Consider the following 19694-nt stretch of genomic DNA (forward strand, 5'->3'; position numbering starts at 1 on the left):
CAGGTGTTCATATCTACCTGACACTCTGCAGAGTCTGGAGACGCTTCTGATTTCTTTCCAGTTCTAATTTCCTCTTCTCGATTTTGGCTTCTAAATTAGCTTCATCAGAGGCCACATTATTGAGCAGATCTTTAGTCTTCTGGACCTGCGCCTGCATTGAATAGGAAATGAATGGGCCAGTGAGGAACTCCGACCTGACCCCTGGAAGAGAGGATGTGCACAACTCCTCAGGCACAGTGACATCACACTACAGAAAAGCAAAAGTAAACATACAGATCAAACCCTCCCCTAAGCCATCGCTCAGTTCACCAACCATTTCGGCAGGAGGCCACATAGGTCCACAAAAAAATGATCCTTTTTCCATGAAAAGAGGATGCTTGTCCCCAGGAAAACAAATGAAAACAGAAAGAACAGTGTCCTGAGCAGAGGGGAGCAAGGCCCAGACCTCCTGTGCAGCTCACTTGCTCACAGTGCTTACATACACTCTGGACTGTTAGCCTGCCTTTATTCACATTGTTCAGCGGCTCCACCCCTCTCCCCCCTATTACAAATATCTGACTCATGGAATATATCCATCACCAAGTATGGCTTTATTTGGGAAGGGACAAAAAGAAACATTCAGTGGTCCCAGCCCTCACCCACTGCTTGCTGGTGAGAAACTGAGAAAGAAACTGAGAAAGTTCCTCCCACTGGCAAGTAAGCCTCAACTATAGACTAAAACAGAGAAACTACTGCACTGATGTCAGTGAGAAAGTGGCTCCTTCAGTGGACCCAGCTTTTGGGAGGGAGCCTGGGCAGCAGGGCCAGATAAAGAAGGGGAAGGAGAGAGGGAAGGAGAGACCACAGACAAAACCTGCAGACCTCCCTGCAGGGGACACAGTCAAGAGCAAGTTCATGTGACATGGAGCAGTCAGAATGAACGCACCGTCTTCACACTCATCTTGTCTGGAAAGCCGGCCAGGTCAGGCCCGTGGCTCAGAGTTGTGATCCGATCCGCTGCATTAGGAACAATGTCTGCACGCAGCCAGCTGACTATGCAACTGTCTTCCAAATTCTGACATTCCAACTCTGCCTTTAGTTCCTGATGCCCGACATGGGGCTCTCCCCTCCAGTACTCTGCACATGGGTTATGCCCCACAAAGGCTGAGGGTTTACCTGCAGGTCTCTGAGATGCTATGGGGTCCACAAGTCATCATCGAAGGAGCTCAGACACTCTAACTGGATATTTGGAAGCAACCACTTTTATTGTTTATTTATGGTTGAGTTTTTTCAAAGAAGTACACTAATCGTTTCTAAGATATTCTCATGAAAATAATCATATCACTATCCATTTGCTGCAAGTGCTTTAAAAACTCCACAAGAAGGGGCAGCTCAGGTGGCTCAGCGGTTTAGCGCCGCCTTCAGCCCAGAGCATGATCCTGGAGACCCGGGATCGAGTCCCACGTCGGGCTCCCTGCATGGAGCCTGCTTCTTTCTCCCTCTGCCTGTGTCTCTCCCTCTCTCTCTCTATCTCTCATGAATAAATAAATAAAACCTTTCAAATAAAAATAAAAATAATAAAAACTCCACAAGAGATATAAATTCACTCTCACAACAGAATACAAGGTGAGTTTCTGAATAACTCAAGTAGACAGCAACTATTTCTCTGAATCAAAGTCAGATTAAGCCTAGTGAATTTATCTGATTTCAAAAATAAAAGTAATTTTTTTAAGGTATGCACTCCTCAAACATGAAATAACACTGGGGCCCCCGGTGGCTCAGTCAGTTAAACATCCGTCCAACTCTTGGTTTTTGCTCAGGTCATGATTTCGGGAACGTGGGATCAAGCCCCAGGTTGGGCTCTGCACTCAGCGGGGATTCCGCTTGAGATTATTCCTCTCACTCTGCCTCTCCCCAACCATGCAGGTACATGCTCGCTCTCTCAAATAGATAAATAGATCTTTTTAGGGATGCCTGGGTGGCTCAGTGGTTGAACATCCGCCTTTGGCTCAGGGCATGACCCTGGGGTCCTGGGAACGAGTCCTGTATCAGGCTCCCCACAGAGCCTGCTTCTCCCTCTGCCTATGTCTCTGCCTCTGTGTTTCTCATGAATAAATAAATAAAATCTTAAAAAAAAATAAATCTTTTTAAAAAAAGATGTTAAAAAAAATAACTATCAGTGTGATAAACACAATTTTCCCTAGCTTTCTGAAACAACTATATATAACCCCTTTTCAGTATCCATGCTGTTGTTTTGGTTTTGCTTTTAGAATTATCAAACATCATGGATATTTTGTAGCAACTAACAGATACATTAAAAGGCCTTCACCAACTATGTTGTACACCTGAAACTAATGTTAACCTTGAGAGGATCCCTGGATGGCTCAGTGGTTTAGCGTCTGCCTTCGAACGAGGGCATGATCCTGGAGTCCTGGAATCGAGTCCCGAATCAGGCTCCCTGCATGGAGCCTGCTTCTCTCTCTGCCCATGTCTCTGCCTCTCTCTCTCTCTGTGTCTCTCATGAATAGATAAATAAAATCTTAAAAAAAAAATGTTAACGTTGCATGTCAACTATATTTCAATTTAAAAAATGAAATAGGGCAGACCAGGTGGCTCAGTGGTTTAGCGCCACCTTTGGCCTGGGGCGTGATCCTGGAGACCCCGGATCGAGTCCCACGTCGGGCTCCCTACATGGAGCCAGCCTGTTTCTCCCTCTGCCTGTGTCTCTGCCTCTCTCTCTCTGTCTCTCATTAATAAAAAAATAAAATAAAATATTTTTTAAAAATAAAAAAGGAAATATTACATACATACATAAGGAGGTTCCCCAAAGAAATGAACAGTGCCCTCCTTTCACTATTCTAATATATACTTAGTGCTAAAGGCACATTCATGCCATGTTAACCTGATCCAGCCAGAACACTGACAAGCACAAGAGCATTAGCAGTTAAAAAACTTACATTGAGGGGATCCCTGGGTGGCGCAGCGGTTTGGCGCCTGCCTTTGGCCCAGGGCACGATCCTGGAGACCCGGGATCGAAACCCACATCAGGCTCCCGGTGCATGGAGCCTGCTTCTCCCTCTGCCTATGTCTCTGCCAGTCTCCCTCTCTGTATGACTATCATAAATAAATAATAAAAAAAATTTAAAAAAAAATAAAATAAAATAAAAATAAAAATAAAAAACTTACATTGAGAAACAATCACAAACTTACAAACAGCTAGAGTAGAATACAAAGCATTTTTTCCTGACCCAGGTCAGAGTGGGTTGCTGGCTTGAGGTCCCATCACCTCTCAATATTTGTATTTCCCATGAACAAGGACTTTCTCTTTCCTTCACAACCATGATACAATCACTGAAACATGAAATGAATGCAGGTGAACCACCACCATGCAGTCCTCAGACTCTCTCAGATATCCCCACTTGTGCCGTGGCGTCCGTAACACCAGGCGGAGGTCACCCTGGCATTCGGTCATCACATTTCCTTGGCTTCTTGGCCCTTCCTGGACTTCCATGTCCTTCCACTGCTGGAGAGAAGGGCCAAGCAGCTTGGAAAATGTCCTTCAATCTGCCTTTGTCTGATAAGCTTCAGATTACGCACCTTTTAGCAGAAACAGCACAGCTATCACTGAGTCCTATAGGGTGTGCAGGATTTTTATTTGTCCCACTACCAGCGACCTACACTTTGATCACCTGATTAAGCAGGTGTCTGCCAGGATTCTCAAGTGGAGTCACTGTTTTCTCCTTTGTAATTACTAAGTACTCTTGAAAGGAACTACTTTGAAACTATAAGAAATAAATACTTTCTCTTCATCTTTCAATATAGTCCTTTATTTTTTATATCAGTGAGAACTCATGGCCTCCCATTTCATTCAATGCTCTATGATCCATTACTATAATTTATTGATTTTGAAGCTTAAATTGTCCCTGGTTTGCTATCTATTTTGCAAAGAATTTTGATAGATCCCTTTCATTCTCTGGGCATGACGGGATCTTGTACTTTCCTGTTCCAGCCTCTGGACTCAGATGCTTCTCCCCAAGAGCCCTGGTTCCTTTTAGTGGAGAATGGCATTGAGAAGCCAAGACCTGATGGTAGGTTTGCTCAGAGCTAGGAAATGTATGAATGTGTATGTGGGCGTACATGGGCATGTACATAAATATATGACATACACTCATGTGTACAAACATACAAGCGTACCAAATGCATTCCTAGAGCTAGCCAGTTACCTGTCTATCCAATGAAAACTATGCACTTAGCCAACACCTCCAATTTCAGGGTTCATTCTAAGTTTTTCTTTTTTTTTTTTTTTTAAATTTATTTATGATAGTCACAGAGAGAGAGAGAGAGAGAGAGAGAGAGGCAGAGACACAGGCAGAGGGAGAAGCAGGCTCCATGCACCGGGAGCCCGATGTGGGATTCGATCCCGGGTCTCCAGGATCGCGCCCTGGGCCAAAGGCAGGTGCCAAACCGCTGCGCCACCCAGGGATCCCCATTCTAAGTTTTTCATATCCGTAACTGTTTTCCAACCATGAAAACCTTGACTTCCGTTATCTTTAACATATTTACCTCCTGGATCTGTCTGCCTGCATGTAACTGATGTCCCATCTCAGCTGCCCTCCCCTCCTCACAGCTAAGGTTGAACCCTGGTGCTGGGTTGCCCAGGGAGTAGTACTGTTTTATGACAAGGATATTATAAAAACCTATCAATCTTAGAATTTACAGGGGGATCCCTGGGTGGCTCAGCGGTTTGGCGCCTGCCTTTGGCACAGGGCGCGATCCTGGAGTCCCGGGATCAAGTCCCATGTCGGGGTCCCGGCATGGAGCCTGCTTCTCCCTCCTCCTGCGTCTCTGCCTCTCTCTCTCTCTCTATCATAAAAAAAAAAAAAAAAAAAAAAAAATCTTAGAATTTACAACTCTCAGCAAATTCTTGTTTTATGCTACTCCTAGTTTACATAAGGCTCTCCTATGTCTATTTTTTTAAAGATGTATTTATTTATTTATGATAGACACAGAGGGAGAGAGAGAGGCAGAGACACAGGCAGAGGGAGAAGCAGCCTCCACACTGGGAGCCAGACACGGGACTCGATCCCAGGTCTCCAGGATCGTGCCCCAGACCAAAGGCAGGCGCCAAACCGCTGAGCCACCCAGGGATCCCCTCTCCTATGTCTATTGAATAAAATGAATCCCCCCCAAAAATAATAAAATAAATAAAATAAAATAAATAAAATAAAATAAAATAAAATAAAATAAAATAAAATAAATCCCTAGTAATGACTGAATACCTACATGTGCTGGAGACTACAAATACCATGCACTGTCATAATGAATGTACGTAATGACCCTATGTGGTAGACAGTACCATTCTCCTCACTTTATGGATGAGCAAAGTGAGGCACAGGGTGGTTAAGTAACTTACTTAAGATCAGACAGTGGGATTCAAACCCAAGCAGTCTGAGTCTAGAGTCTCCCTCACTACTGCCCCCCAAATGAATGCATCAGGTAAGATGAGCAAATACTTGACTGTAGGTAAGCAGTAAAGGATGGTGGTCATTCTATTCTTTATAGCGCTAGTTAGAAACCCTGTGCCCAGAGGCACCAGGGCGGTGCAGCTGGTTAAAGTGTCTGACTCTTGGTTTTGGCTCAAGTCGTGGTCTCAGGATTGTGAGATCGAGCCCTGTGTCAGGCTCCACAATCAGCAGGAAATTTGCTTAAGATTCTCTCTCCTTCTCCTTCTGTCCCTCACTCAGCTAGCTCATGTGTTCACTTTTTTAAGTTTTTTTTTAAGAGTTTATTTATTTATTCATGAGAGACACAGAGAGAGAGAGAGGCAGAGACACAGGCAGAGGGAGAAGCAGGCTCCATGCAGGGAGCCCGACGTGGGACTCGATCCCGGGTCTCCAGGATCAGGCCCTGGGATGAAGGCAGCGCTAAACCGCTGAGCCACCCCGGCTGCCCTGAAATAAATAAATATTTAAAAAAAGAGAGAGAGATGGGACACCTGGGTGGCTTGGTGGGTCTAGTGTCTACCTTCAACTCAGGTCATGATCTCAGGGTCCTGGAATTGAGCCCGCATCAGGCTCCTTGCTCAGTGAGGGTCTGCTTCTCCCTCCTCTGTCCCTCCATCCCCCAACTCATGCTCGCTTCCTCTCTGAAATACATAACATTTTTTAAAATAAAAATTAAGGAGAGAGAGAAAAAATCTCCATGCCCAGGTGTGAGCACCATTAAAAAAAAAAGTAAACCTGAAAATGACTTAAATGCCCAATAGTAAGGAAGTAGTTAAATAAAGTAATGAAAGTCCATACAATAGAGCATTACTTATGAAAATTATTGAAGAATTTAAGGGAATTGTTAAGTTATTAAAACTGACAAATTTGGGGGGAGAAGTTGTTCATATTTATAACAAGGGGAAAAAAATAGAAGCAAATAACCTAGGTATCCTAGACTGTCCTCTACATTTTCCATTTCCCCACAATCATACCCCTTTCTCTGTCAGTAGGCCTAGGGTTATTCTGTCTTAAGAAGTCAGGGAATAAATCAGTATTTTCAAGTCCTAGGTACAAAAACATTACATAAAAGCAAATAATCTTACCAAAATATCTTTTATTGCAATTCTCATCACTTTTTCAGTCTCATTTATTTCCAGAGGTCTGGCAATTGCTTCTGTTCTCAGTTCCTATGAGAAACAATGAAATGAAATTACAAGTATTTTCAGAAAATGAATTCTCAAAACTAATCCCCAGATCTGGATATGGCTTATAGATTAGTTTTCCGAAGTTCTATTACAGGGTACATCTCTGATGTAAAATTTTCTTCCAGCACCTCTTCCAAACGTCTTTTTTTTTAAAGTCATAACTACTTCCAACGTGAGGCCTGAACTCACAACCCTGAGATCAAGAGTCGTATGCTCCATGAACTGAGCCAGCCAGGTGGCCCCACATCTTTCTAATCCTACTGCCAACCTATCCTCCCTCTAATGCCCTGGGCCGTCCCCAACTATAGCCCCCACATCGCCAAGACACCATGGGCAAAACTGGGCAAAACCCCCATCATCTTTTCTCCCAAATTTGCTCCTTTCCCTACATTTGTTCAGGTGAATCCAAAACCAAGTGTTGCTCAACTTGCTGTATGAATCCTCTGCCAGCTTCTATGATCTTTCCTATGATTGATTCCCTCTGAGTTGCTTGTTGTTGATAACTGATACCAACCATAATGAGAGGAGTCACCATGGTCCTGCCCCTGGCATTAACCATGAACCAATCAAGGGAGGCATCCGTGCCTATCACAACAGTGCTAGGAACTTCTGACACATGGGATTTCAACGCCAATGCAGTTATAAGGTTCCTGCAGCAAACTCAGCCTTGGCTTCCTTTATTCCATGGTACTCCTCATATCCCCAACTGATGGAAACTATGGAGGGCAGGGATTATGACCTACTCAAAGACACAAGGCACGGTGCCTTGCCTGTGGTGGGTGCTAGTCCTCAAGGAATGTTTGTTGAGTGTATGAAAAACAAATACTGGGTAGGGGATCTTCCTCAGATTACAGCTGTATACAGAATGTGAGAAGTACCATATTCTTGGCTCCCATGGCAATAGTTCAGCCACTGATTATTTCAATTCATTATAGAATGGTGCTAAGAATCCCTAGTAGAATCCTAATTGAAGTCATACAATGAAGCCACAGCTCTGTGGCAATTATCAAGTGATGAGCTCTTGTCTCTAGGTATGTTAGAAATGCATGCAGACACACCCCCACATGCACTATAAAGAGAAAACATAGAAGGCCTGGAGCTGTCTTGTTAGTTATCTAAATTAGCTATTAGATAAGAGTGGCAGTTTTATTCTGTCAACTGCCCTTCACCAGGTGGCAACTGCTAGGTTAATATATCAAGAGCAGGATAGTGAGCTGGCACCCAAGTCCCCTGCTTCCAGGGACAGAAATGAAAAGCAAGAGGAAAAATACCATTACACTACAGCAGTGATTCCAGAACACAGGCCAGGCAGTGAGAGAGGTCATGGCTGACTTACCGACTGAACAAAATTAATTAAATGCACTTAATTTAAAAACACTAGAGGTGAGCATGCATGCTTCAAATGCCATAAATCCTTACAGATAAAAATTAAACAAAACTCCATTTCTTCTTAAACCAGTAGGTCCCAAACTTTTACTGCACAATGGAATCACTTGGAGTTCTTTAAAAGCTGGATGTCTGGGGGGCCCCTGAGTGGGGTGCCTGGAGGGCACAGCTGGTTAAGTGACCAACTCTTGGTTTTGGCTCAGGTTATGATTTCAGGGTTTTGAGATCGAGCCTCAAGTTGGGCTCCACACTCAGTGCAGTGTCTGCTTGACATTCTCTCTTCCTCTCCATCTGTCCCTCCCACTGGCACCTCTCCCCCACCCCGCCCCCACAAATACATAAATCTTAAAAAAGGGGGGGTGCTGGATGGCTGGCTCTCACCCCCAGACATTCTAATTCACTGGTATGGAGGACAACCTGGACATTTAAAAGGACTATAGGAGCCACACTCTTATTAAACAGCTCTGTAAACGTAGTGGATGAAGCATTGTCCTTGGTTGGCATTGTCTAGAACAAGGAGTGCAAATAAATTTTAATGGTAACATCAACTTCAGCTGAGGGGTAGTAACTGGCTAGGTCACAGGCTGCCCAAATCTGCTGCACATTAGATTAGCTAAGACTTAACAAGCCCCAGTGTCCAGGTCTACTCCAAGCCAATGACACTGGCACGGAAGCCAAGTATCAGTAGTTTTTATAGGTCCCCACGGGATTCCTCTTGGGAGCAAGGTCTGGGAACCATGGGCTCAGAAGAGCACTCTGTAGACACAAATGCTGAGTTCCCAAGGAAAAACACCATGACAGGCAAAGTCTGCCATGGGCACAAGGAGGCAAGTGCCAGAAGCATGCCACATAACTGCCATTCCTGAACTAAAAGTCAAAGCTATTAAGAACAGAGCAGCAGCCACTAGAATCAGGATTAGCAGTTCATACTATGACCTCCCTGCACATTCCTCATTTAATCAGGTTCAGTGTGATGAAACGAGGACAGGGAAACCACAGAATCGGCAAGAAAACCTTGAAAAATGCTCAGCTAAGTATTTAAGTATCTGAACTCAGCTCACCCTCAACTCTACTTCCTTGCCCAGCAGGTCATACAGAGATGCTCCTTTGGAGGTGATTTCAGAAGCAAGCTGCCTGGCTGCTTTCAAATCTGCAATCTGGAGGGAAAATATCAAAAACAGAAACCTCGGTGACAGGTTTTTAATAGACATTCAGAAACAACCAGTTTGTTAATAACAATTCCTGCCACCAGTCAGGATACCTGACTGCTAAACACGTTTTCCACAAGACACATATTTCCATCCTGTGCACGAGCTGTTCCCCAGAGGGGAACCTCAGAGACACGTTTCCTGCTGCAGAATCCTGCTGTCCTGTGCTCAACCCTGCTGCTTCCAGCTCTCTGCCTCCTCACAGCAGGGTGCAGGGCTGCCGAGGGTCCCAGGGTCCCATGAGTTAACATGTGCATAGCAGTAGCCGGCTCCTGCAAGGGTGGAGCTACTGCTGGGAAGATGCCAGCCTCTAGCCCCAAGCACAAGCTTCTTTCTTAGGGTTCGCAGGTCCCCCCAACACTTCCTTGTTCATGCTAACTTTTCCAGAAAACCCAAACATTTCCTTACTCTGCTCACCTTTCCTCGCTCCCCAATGAAGTCCCACCTCACTTTTATTCCCAAGCCACGGACAGCAAGTCTCCCTCTGCGTTCATAGCCACTGACTTTCTTCCCCTTTCCTTAGTCCTCCAGGGTTCTGCTTCCTCCAGCTACCCCCCACACACAACCTCATTGCAGCGAATGTCCCATTCCCTTTGTCTCATCATCTCCCCAGCTTCCCACTTCCCAGCCCTGGAGGCCATCAGAGTTCAGTCCCTGAACTCTTCTCTACCCCCTCTCCATCCTAAGCTCAGGCGGCAACACCTCCTATGACCGGAGGCTGGACGCCCCCATACTCAATGTGCTCCCACCCAAACTCCCCACCTTTCCCACCAGGCCTGCTCCTCCCACAATCCCCTCCATTTCAGTAAATGCAACTTCACCCCTGCAGGTACTCAGAGCAAATACTTCAGAGCTCTGATGGCTAAACTGTGTGGACTTGCCACATGTGGCCAATTTTCAATGTTAAATTATTTAAATTTAAATAAAATTTGGAACCTGGTCATTCGGTTGTGCTAGCTACACAGGATTAGTGGCTGCTACAGTATGGCATAGATACAGAACATTTATCATCACAGAAACTTCCAGTAGACAGTGTGGCTGTAGGATCTTCCCTGCATGGTCGGTTTTCTCTCAACTCACATCCAAACCCACAAGATCCACATTTAAATTAGGTTCTAACTTCTGGCCACTTCTTTCCACTGAGCAGTCTGGCTCCTAGTTACAAACCTAAATGTGGGGCAGCCCGGGTGACTCAGGAGTTTAGCATCGCCTTCATCCCAGGGCGTGATCCTGGAGTCCTGGGATCGAGTCCCATGTCAGGCTCCCTGCATGGAGCCTGCTTCTCCCTCTGCCTGTGTCTCTGCCTCTCCTTCTCTATGTGTCTCTCATGAATAAGTAAATAAAATCTTAAAAAAAAAAAACAAAAAACACTTAAGTATGATTTCTCCGGCCTGACCACAGGTGATCACAAAGGCTTCCCTTGGCAGGCCTCATGCAGTCAGCGGGGACTTGTGCCCAGGCTCACACCAGCCAAGGCACAACAAGGCAGTGCAGGCTCTGAAAGGAGTGGCAGTCAGGGACTCAGGCCCTCTGACCCCCACCTTCCATCTGCACCCCTAGCCCAGGAGCCTTCACTCCCAGGTCTTCAGGGTGGGTTGAGGTCCTCTTCAGCACCTCTGCCTCTGCCTCCTTGTGGGGGAGCTGGGGAGAAAACCTGAGGCCACTCTTCCCACTGACTCAAGACACACCACTCTTCCAATCCTAGTCCTCCCCGTCCGCCGGAGCCTTCTGTTGAGAGCTCCCTCAGGAGACAACCCCTTGAAGGGTGTGTCTTCTCCTGGGAGAAAACAGAACAGCCTGGCAGGAGAGAGGGGTGATGCTACCTCTGCTTTTAGCCCCTGGCCCAACCCATTACCGTATGGGGTTAAAGACTTAACTTTCATTTTTGGCTTGCTGCTTTCACCAAGTCCTCCAACACCTGGCAGCTCAGCTCTCTTCCATCTCAGCTGAGCTCCTGACATCACTGCCCTGTTCAAGGTCACGGTCATCTCTTGCTAACAGGTCTGCTTCGACCCCTCACCTCCTTCAATTGATCTCAACCCAGCACCCAAAGTGATCCTTTGAATCATGTACTTCTCTGCTCTAAACACAGTGATTTCCCAGCTCAGAGTCAAAGTCTTTACCGTGGCTGTGCAGGCACCACACAGGGGTCTGCCACCACCCCGCTCCCAGCTCCCAGTCTCTCCCTGAATGGCCCCGTGTCCTCAAACACACAAGGCATACTTTCATCAGAGGCTACCTTTCCTCCTCTGCTGCATGGCTTGCTCCTCCCTCCTTCAGAGCTCTGAAGACTCACCAGTCCCATCTCCCTACTGAGCATACCCGCCTCGCCTACCCCAGGCCCTGCCCTGCTTTGACTTCCTCACACACTGATCACCTCTGACCTGCCGTTCCTTCTGCTTTGTGGCTTAGTCTGACTCCCCCCTGGAGCCACAGGAACAGGATTTCTGTCCTTGTTGTTCACGCCTGTATCCCCCCCAGCATCTCAACTGTGCCTGGCATACAGTGGGCTTTCGATATGCAGCTGGATTCATTTCTTGTGCCTTCTCTTTGTAACCAAATGCTGTGAGCACAGAACTGACAAACTGCTCTCAGTCAAGGACTATGGAAAGTACCTGACATGTTCCCCTTCAGAGTTTAAGAAGTACACATTCTGTCCTGTGTCATTGAGAGCCTCTCATTGTCCTTACCTTTGAGCCAAGATCAAACTTGAATTTGCTGATGTCCTCCTCTCCTATCTGAGAACCCTCCATCCCTTTGGTCTTCATAGCATTATAAAGGACAGAGGTGATCTTCAAAAGTTCTTTCACTGCATACCCATCTGCCTGATAAAGCTTCTTGGTATTGAGTTTTATATGTGCCTTGGTGGCCTAGTTTCAGACAAAAAAAAAAAAGTTTAAGGCCCTTTCATACGTAAAATCTAAATTGAATCCCATGTAGGTAATTTGAAAACCTCTCTTTAATAACCTGATTGTGCTGAGTTAAACTTCCAAGGGACTCAAGCGCTGCAAGTGGGTGTGTAAACTGATACAATCTTGATAGAGAGCAATTTGGTAAATAACAATAAAATTACAGATGCATGCATCTTTGACCCAGCAATTCCAATCTTAAGAACTTATCCTAAGGATACAGACACAAGCAAAATGATACGTATTGGTTATCACTATAGCACAGTTTCAAAAAGCAAAAGTTAACAAACAATCTAAATGCTGATCTATATATAAATTATATAAATCATGGTATATCCATGAAAGCAATGCTACCCAGGTATAAGGGAATGAGGAAACTAGATATGGATTTGGAAAGTTCTCCAAAACGTACCATTAAGTGAAGAAAGCAAGATTCTAAGCAGTGGTGTACCATATGCTACCATTCATGTAAAAAGAAGGGAAAAGAATATATTCTGTGTTTGCTTATATACCCATAAAGAATCACTGGAGGATGGAACTGGGGATGAACTGGGTCAATGGCAGACATGACAAAAAGTAATTTTATTCTATATTGTTTCACAATTAAGAAAAAAATCTCAGGGGCACCTGGGTGGCTCAGTCAGTGAGGCATCTACCTTCAGCTCAGGTCATGATCCCAGGGTCCTGAAACTGAGCCCTCAGTCAGGCTCCCTGCTCAGCAAGGAGTCAGCTTCTCCCTCTCTTTCTCCCTCTACCTTTCCTCCTACTCATGCGTGCTCTCTCTTAAATAAAATCTTTAAAAAAATTTTTTTAAACTATGATGCACTTTACCTATTCAAAACTAACTAAATAGGGGCAGCTCAGGTAGCTCAGCAGTTTAGCACCGCCTTTGGCCCAGGTCATGATCCTGGAGACCTGGGATGGAGTCCCACGTTGGGCTCCCTGCGTGGAGCCTGCTTGTGTCTCTGCCTCTGTGTGTGTGTGTGTGTGTGTGTGTGTGTGTGTGTGTGTGTGTGTCTCATGGATAAATAAAAATCTTTAAAAACTAAAAAATAGGGGCAGCCCAGGTGGCTCAACAGCTTACAGCCGCCTTCAGCCCAGGGACTGATCCTAGAGACCTGGGATCAAGTCCCACATCAGGCTCCCTGCATGGAGCCTGCTTCTCCCTTTGCCTGTGTCTCTGTCTCTCTCTCTGTGTCTCTCATAAATAAATAAAATCTTTAAAAATAAAATAAAATAAAAAAATAAATAAAACATTAAAAAAAAAACCCCACAAAACTAACTAAATAGAATTCTTAACAAATAATGAATCGAAACCAAAAAATCGAAAAGCCTGTACTGGCAAAATGCCTCCACAGGAACCTGGTGATCAGATGGGCTTAGAAAGGTGAAAGCAGCCGTAGCTGCTTTCTATAGGAAAGAAAAACTTATCTGTAATGTACTTAATAGTCCAACTCCAGCAAGTAACTGTCAACTAACCAGGAACTGGGCAATTGCCTTAATGAAGAAAACTCGGTCTTGTTCAGTCTCAACATCAGAAGGGATGTCGGTCTGAGGTTCGTACCTTTCATGGAGAGAAAGACAAGTTAATTAAGCACCAAGTCCACAAAAGACAAAGTGGGCAGCTGAGACGATCTGTAATAGCAGGCTCTCTGAATGCCCGGGTTAAGGGAGAAAGATTAAGAAAGACTTCAAAAGTATCATAAAATACCAAACACCAAAGGGAGTGAATACTCATGTAAAAACAGACTTAAGTAACTTCAAAAATCAAATCTGGGGCTCAGCTTCCAAAATTAAATCTATCTCAGACCTCAAATTTTAATTAAAATAATTACAACTATTACTCTGGCTGACAGCCCTTGACCCAAGGCTAACTAGTTAGTTTGACAAACTGCAGTTACTGGAATTCTTCGAGTTACTGATGACCCACCAGCGGTCAGCAGACTGCTGCCCTGTGTCTCTGTACAGCCTGCATGCTAAGAGGGTTTTTACATCTCTAAAGGATTATGAGATGTAAAGAATAGGGTAGAAAGATTTTATGTAGCCTGTAACACCTAAAATATTTACGATCTCCTTAAAAAAGTTTGCCAACCCTGAATTAGATTTTTCACCCAAGGGGCACATGGGTGGCTCAATGGTTGAGTGTCTCCCTTTGGCTCAGGTCATGAGCCTGGAGTCCCAGGATCGAGTCCCACATCAGGTGTGGGGAGCCTGCTTCTCCCTCTACCTGTGTCTGCCTCTCTGTGTCTCTCGTGAATAAATAAAGCTTAAATTTTTTTTTTTCACACAAAATGAAATCTGAATCTAAATGATTTCTAGTCCAATATACTCACTAGAGCATGTGGAGATCCCTGTCACCCCGAGGAAAGGGAAAACATGAAGAGGAGCGTGGACCAGTGCCCAGTGTCTGCTTCCTACTGAGAAATCTTTTACCACTGCCCAGTACATTCCCTTCTCCCACATCGTTCTTTATATGCAACTGATTTTTTAACAGGTTATAATTGAGTCTGTCAAACTCAAAATTTACTGACTCCTGTATTTTACAAACAGTACTCTAGGTGGGTACTGAATAAAATATAGTATTCACTCTTAGACCTTAATAAAGTACAATTCTAACCGTCTCACAAGCCAGAGAAGCACTTCAGACACAAGTCCAAAGTTTGGTGTGCGGAAGTTTTCCATAGAGATATGTCGAGGGTATCCCAAGGCTCTCATCATCTCTGTAAAATCTGTCCAAAGGTAAAATACAATTCGGTCAGTTCCCCATCAAAAAGCAGCCACTTATTTACTCAGATGTTTTCCTTGCTTCCCCTTTTTATTCCCAATGTATAAGATAGTTTTAGGGACTATTTATCAAGTCTCTAAGAAGGGGGATCCCTGGGTGGTGCAGCGGTTTAGCGCCTGCCTTTGGCCCAGGGCGAGATCCTGGAGACCCGGGATTGCATCCCACATCGGGCTCCCGGTGCATGGAGCCTGCTTCTCCCTCTGCCTATGTCTCTGCCTCTCTCTCTGTGTGTGTGACCATCATAAAAAAAAAAAAAAAAAAAGTCTCTAAGAAGGAAAGTAAAAAGGAGATGAAAGTTAAAATACATACTGTGCTTCTTGAAAAACATTTACATTCAATGGGAAGAAAAAGTGGAAGCTGTACATTATAATAGGGTTTAGAGGTTGGCTGTGAATAGAATTTCTCTGACATGTCATTTCTCTCTCGGATATCTTTCTCTTTACCCTCAAAATCAGAAATATCTGGTTTTATAAAATGTCATAGAGAAAAATTATGTTGGGGTGCCTGGGTGGCTCAGTCGGTTGAGTACTTGACTCTTGATTTTGGCTCAGGTCTTTATCTCAGGGTCACGAGATCAAGCCATGAGGACACTGCACTTAGCCGGGAGTCTGCTTCTCTCCCTCTCTGCCCAGCACCCCCTGCTCACATACGGGCACATTGGTGCATGGGCGTGTTCTCTCTCAAATAAGTAAATCAATCTTAAAAAGAAAAATATGCGGGATCCCTGGGTAACTCAGTGGTTGAGCGTCTGCCTTCAGCCCAAGGTGTGATCCTGGAGTCCCGGGATTGAGTTCCACATCCGCTCCCTGCATGGAGCCTGCTTCTCCCTCTGCCTGTGTCTCTGACTCTCTCTCTCTCTCTATGTCTCTCATGAATAAATAAATAAATCTTAAAAAAAAAGAAAAAGAAAAATATGTTAAGTGTTAACAGTGGTTATGTTTAGGAGTGATGGTGGTAGGGCAAAATTCACCTTTCTGAGTTATTCTGGAGTTGTCTTTTTATCTTTTTTTGTGTGTGTGAGCATATGGGACCTTAATAATAATTTTAAAGGTTAACTGCATTGTATTTAAAGAAATCTTAAAGAGACTGGTTGAACAATACAGTAATATTTAGATTTTTTTTTATAAGCCAGAACAAGAAACAATAATACTAAGACTTGGAAACCGGAGGTTGTTGTCATTAAGCTTTAAGCAGAATGCAAAAATGAACACAACAAACATTTTCTGCATTTCCACAACATGCCAAGATCTGTTCGGTGTGCTTCTGGCTCTCATAATGCCTGTCCTTGCTCTTCCTGAAGGTTCAAAATATCTCAACATCATTCACAAAGAGGCCACCTGGGTACTGGAGGTTAGGCTGGATCTCACCAGCCAATAGACCAGAAGGTACAAGATAAGGCAGGAGCAACAGCACAAAGAGCTCTGTCACTGTTTGGGGGGAAATGTGAACAGAGTGATGGTCAACAAAGCAGCAGTCTTCCCACCACAGAGCCAGGCATTGCCTAAATACTTCTTCCCAGTAAGCAATAGTCAAGTGCTGTTAATTCTGCAAAATGGCAGCAAATTGTCTATGCTTCTTATCATAAATTGCACAAATGTATGGCATTTGTTTAAGGCCAAAACGTTCAGAAATCCCTTCTTTACACCCTTCTCCCGGCACAACTCCATTTGGTGTCCCCTAGCAGAACACTGGCCTCGGCCTGAGGGAGGAGAAACCTGTCTTTGTGACACACAGTCACCAAGAACCTTCAAATCCCAGAGGGCGTATAATTGATACCATGACGCTACTAGGTATGTCAATGAAATGTGATGCCTCTTCCCCTATATTCACATGGTAGAAAAAGAGCGATTCCTAACTGAAAGGAGTAATGGTTAATGGTGAAAGGTCCAGCAATTCGTCAGAAAAGATGTGCCCAGATCACACCAAATTGGCGATCACCTGCTACACCTATGCAGGTGGAGCCAGCTGGCCTAATACCTTCAGATTCAGAAAATGATGGTGCATAAAAGGCAAGAGATGTGGGACGCCTGGATGACTCCGTGGTCGAGCATCTGCCTTTGGCTCAGGTCTTGATCCCAGGATCCTGGGATTGAATCCCGCCTCTGGCTCCCCACGGGGAGCCTGCTTCTCTCTCTCATTAATATTTAAAATATTAAAAAAAAAAAAAGCGGGGGTGCAAGGGATGTTGACTCACAGAGTCCCACTGCTCCATGCGAGCTTCCACCCAGTTCTAGCTGGGTGACCTAAAGCAAGCTACTTGACCTCTTTCTACCTCCAAGTAGTTCATGCAGGGATCACACAACCCAATTCACTGTGCAAGTGGGGACGAGAATGTGATATTCTGAACAGGCGCCCCCAAAGTAGCACTAATTCGCTTATCCTCACTCCACTCCTCCCCCCTCCCTGCAAAGGCACTGGGCTTCTCCTCGGCAGCCCCTTTAGGAAGCGTGCAGGCCGTGAAGTCAGAACCCCACTGCCAACTCCGGCGCCAGCTCCCTCGCCCGCGTCCTCCAACCGAGCTGCCTGCCCTCCCTGCCCAGAAAGCACACAGTGGTTCAGGGGGGTAAGTGAAACCACGCGCGGGGCGGCGGGGGATGGGGGAGACTCGGCCGCGGAGCCGCAGGGGACACGAGCAGGGCAGCCTTACTGCGGAGGTCTCGAAAAGACATGGCGATCTGGACCCCAGCAGCCCGGCGTCTGGGCAAGCTCGCCCCTCCGCGCTCCCGGGTCTCTATGGCAACGCGCGGGGCCCTGGACGGCGCGCAGCCGGGGCCAAACAGAACGCGAGGCGAAGCTGCACGGCCGCCCCGCGTGCGCATGCGCAGGGACAACCGGCAGCGGGTGTCCAGGCAAAGCCTAGGGATCCTGACCGCAGGGAAGGGCTGCGGGCCGCGCGACGTCTGGGTCCTCTTCACACACCTTTCCAAACGCACGTGTGGCACTTGCGGACACACTCTGAGCACCAACTATGTATGTCCCTGACACCTGTTAGGCGCTCTACGTCTTGCTTGTCATTTCTTCCTCAATTCCCTAGAATGTGTGGAGGTCGAGAAAATTAAGGCCTTTCCACCTTAAGTTCAGCTTTAGCACAAGTACAGCCATCTCAGGCCCCTGTGAATAAGAGCTGAAATTTACCTTGCTTCAGTTAGAGGAAAAAACAGCTCACAGTTTAACGCCCTAGAAGGCCCCATATTAGAATGAGAACAGAGCTCAGCGCCCATGGTAAAAAATCCCATATCAGAATAAGAACTGAGCTCAGGGATCCCTGGGTGGCGCAGCGGTTTGGCGCCTGCCTTTGGCCCAGGGCGCGATCCTGGAGACCCGGGATCGAATCCCATGTCGGGCTCCCGGTGCATGGAGCCTGCTTCTCCCTCTGCCTGTGTCTCTGTCTCTCTCTCTCTCTGTGTGTGTGTGACTATCATAAATAAATAAAAAAATAATAATTAAAAAAAAAAAAAGAGAACTGAGCTCAATACCCTTGAAAGCCCTACGTCAGAATGTGAACAGAACTTGAGAAATTCCTCCACCCCTTCTGGAGGTCCCCTAGACCAGTCCATAAAACTAAGCTGGAACCCACCTCGGGGTCCAAGTCCCCGCTCTGCTATGTCGGGTATACTTGGGCCCAAGCTCGAGCTTGTAAATAAATCCTCGTGTGTTTGCATCGGTGTCGGCTCCTTGGTGGTTTCTCAGATACGTAATCTTGGGCACGACCGTAAGGAAAGCCAGGTCTCCTCCTGGGTCCTCTGCCCAGCACTTTTGTCTCCGGCCTGGGTAAACTTGGCTTCGATGGAGACCGAAGCCCCTGAGAAGCGGCAAAGGCATGAAGAGGCGAGGCCCGGAGGCCCGGGACAGGAGGGGCGAAGACCCAAATTGACCGCAAGGTGGCAACAGGCCATCCCGCCGCGACTGCGCATGCGCAGCTCGCTCGGGGCTTCACGACAGGCCGGAAATCAGACCAGTCTTCGTTTCCCCGGCGATTGTCTTGGCAACCGAGGTTCTTGGGGCGGGGCGTGGTCGAGCGCGCGTGGGCGAGGGGCGGGGCTGCGGGGGGCGGAGCTGCGCGCCCCCGGATCCTGCTCCGCTGGGAGCTCCACTGGGGCTCCCCTGGGACTCCCGTGGCCAAGGGTACCACACGCCGGCTGGGACCTCAAGGAGAGCCCCGAAATAGAGCCACACGCCCCTGGTGAGTGTGACGAGGTGGCAGCGCGCTTCAGCGGAGAAAGAATAGTCTTGGAACAAATGGTTTGGGAACAGTTGGAAATCCATATGCAAAGAAAGGAACCTCCCCGACCCTTCCTAAATGTTCGAGTTAAAAAATTGTAGGTTTTTGGAAGAAAGCTTCGGAGAAACGTTTTGTGACTATGTTAAGCAAGATTTCCTAAATACACAAGTATGATGCTTAAAAAATTTTTTTTAAATTGGTTTTCTAGGGATCCCTGGGTGGCGCAGCGGTTTGGCGCCTGCCTTTGGCCCAGGGCGCGATCCTGGAGACCCGGGATCGAATCCCACATCAGGCTCCCGGTGCATGGAGCCTGCTTCTCCCTCCGCCTGTGTCTCTGCCTCTCTCTCTCTCTCTCTGTGACTATCATAAATAAATAAAAAATTAAAAAAAAAAATAAATTGGTTTTCTGCAGGGATCCCTGAGTGGCGCAGCGGTTTGGCGCCTGCCTTTGGCCCAGGGCGCGATCCTGGAGACCTGGGATCGAATCCCACGTCGGGCTCCCGGTGCATGGAGC

The 19694-nt window shown here is 46.3% G+C and overlaps 1 protein-coding gene across 18 annotated transcripts in view; it reads right to left on the reverse strand.

The window, feature by feature from the left end:
* CLUAP1 (clusterin associated protein 1) overlaps nucleotides 1–18827 on the reverse strand; it is a 57875-nt gene extending 39048 nt beyond the window's left edge. For 6 of the 18 annotated variants that reach the window (XM_072751416.1, XM_072751414.1, XM_026002999.2 and 3 more), the window contains exons 1-7: nucleotides 17606–17745; nucleotides 14791–14902; nucleotides 13653–13737; nucleotides 11955–12134; nucleotides 9118–9213; nucleotides 6569–6652; nucleotides 18–151 (exon numbers count right to left, since the gene is read on the reverse strand). In XM_072751416.1, coding sequence (XP_072607517.1) covers nucleotides 18–151; nucleotides 6569–6652; nucleotides 9118–9213; nucleotides 11955–12134; nucleotides 13653–13737; nucleotides 14791–14902; nucleotides 17606–17627 — 713 coding nt within the window. In that variant the 5' untranslated portion in view covers nucleotides 17628–17745. Of the gene's footprint in view, nucleotides 1–17; nucleotides 152–6568; nucleotides 6653–9117; nucleotides 9214–11954; nucleotides 12135–12231; nucleotides 12385–13652; nucleotides 13738–14790; nucleotides 14903–16935; nucleotides 17764–18535 lie in introns of those variants that run through there. The other 12 variants (XM_072751413.1, XM_072751411.1, XM_072751410.1 and 9 more) reach the window with 7 other exon arrangements.
* Nucleotides 18828–19694: the final 867 nt, after the last annotated feature.

This window comes from Vulpes vulpes, chromosome 3 (assembly GCF_048418805.1).
Source record: "Vulpes vulpes isolate BD-2025 chromosome 3, VulVul3, whole genome shotgun sequence".
NCBI classification, from domain to species: Eukaryota; Metazoa; Chordata; class Mammalia; order Carnivora; family Canidae; genus Vulpes; species Vulpes vulpes.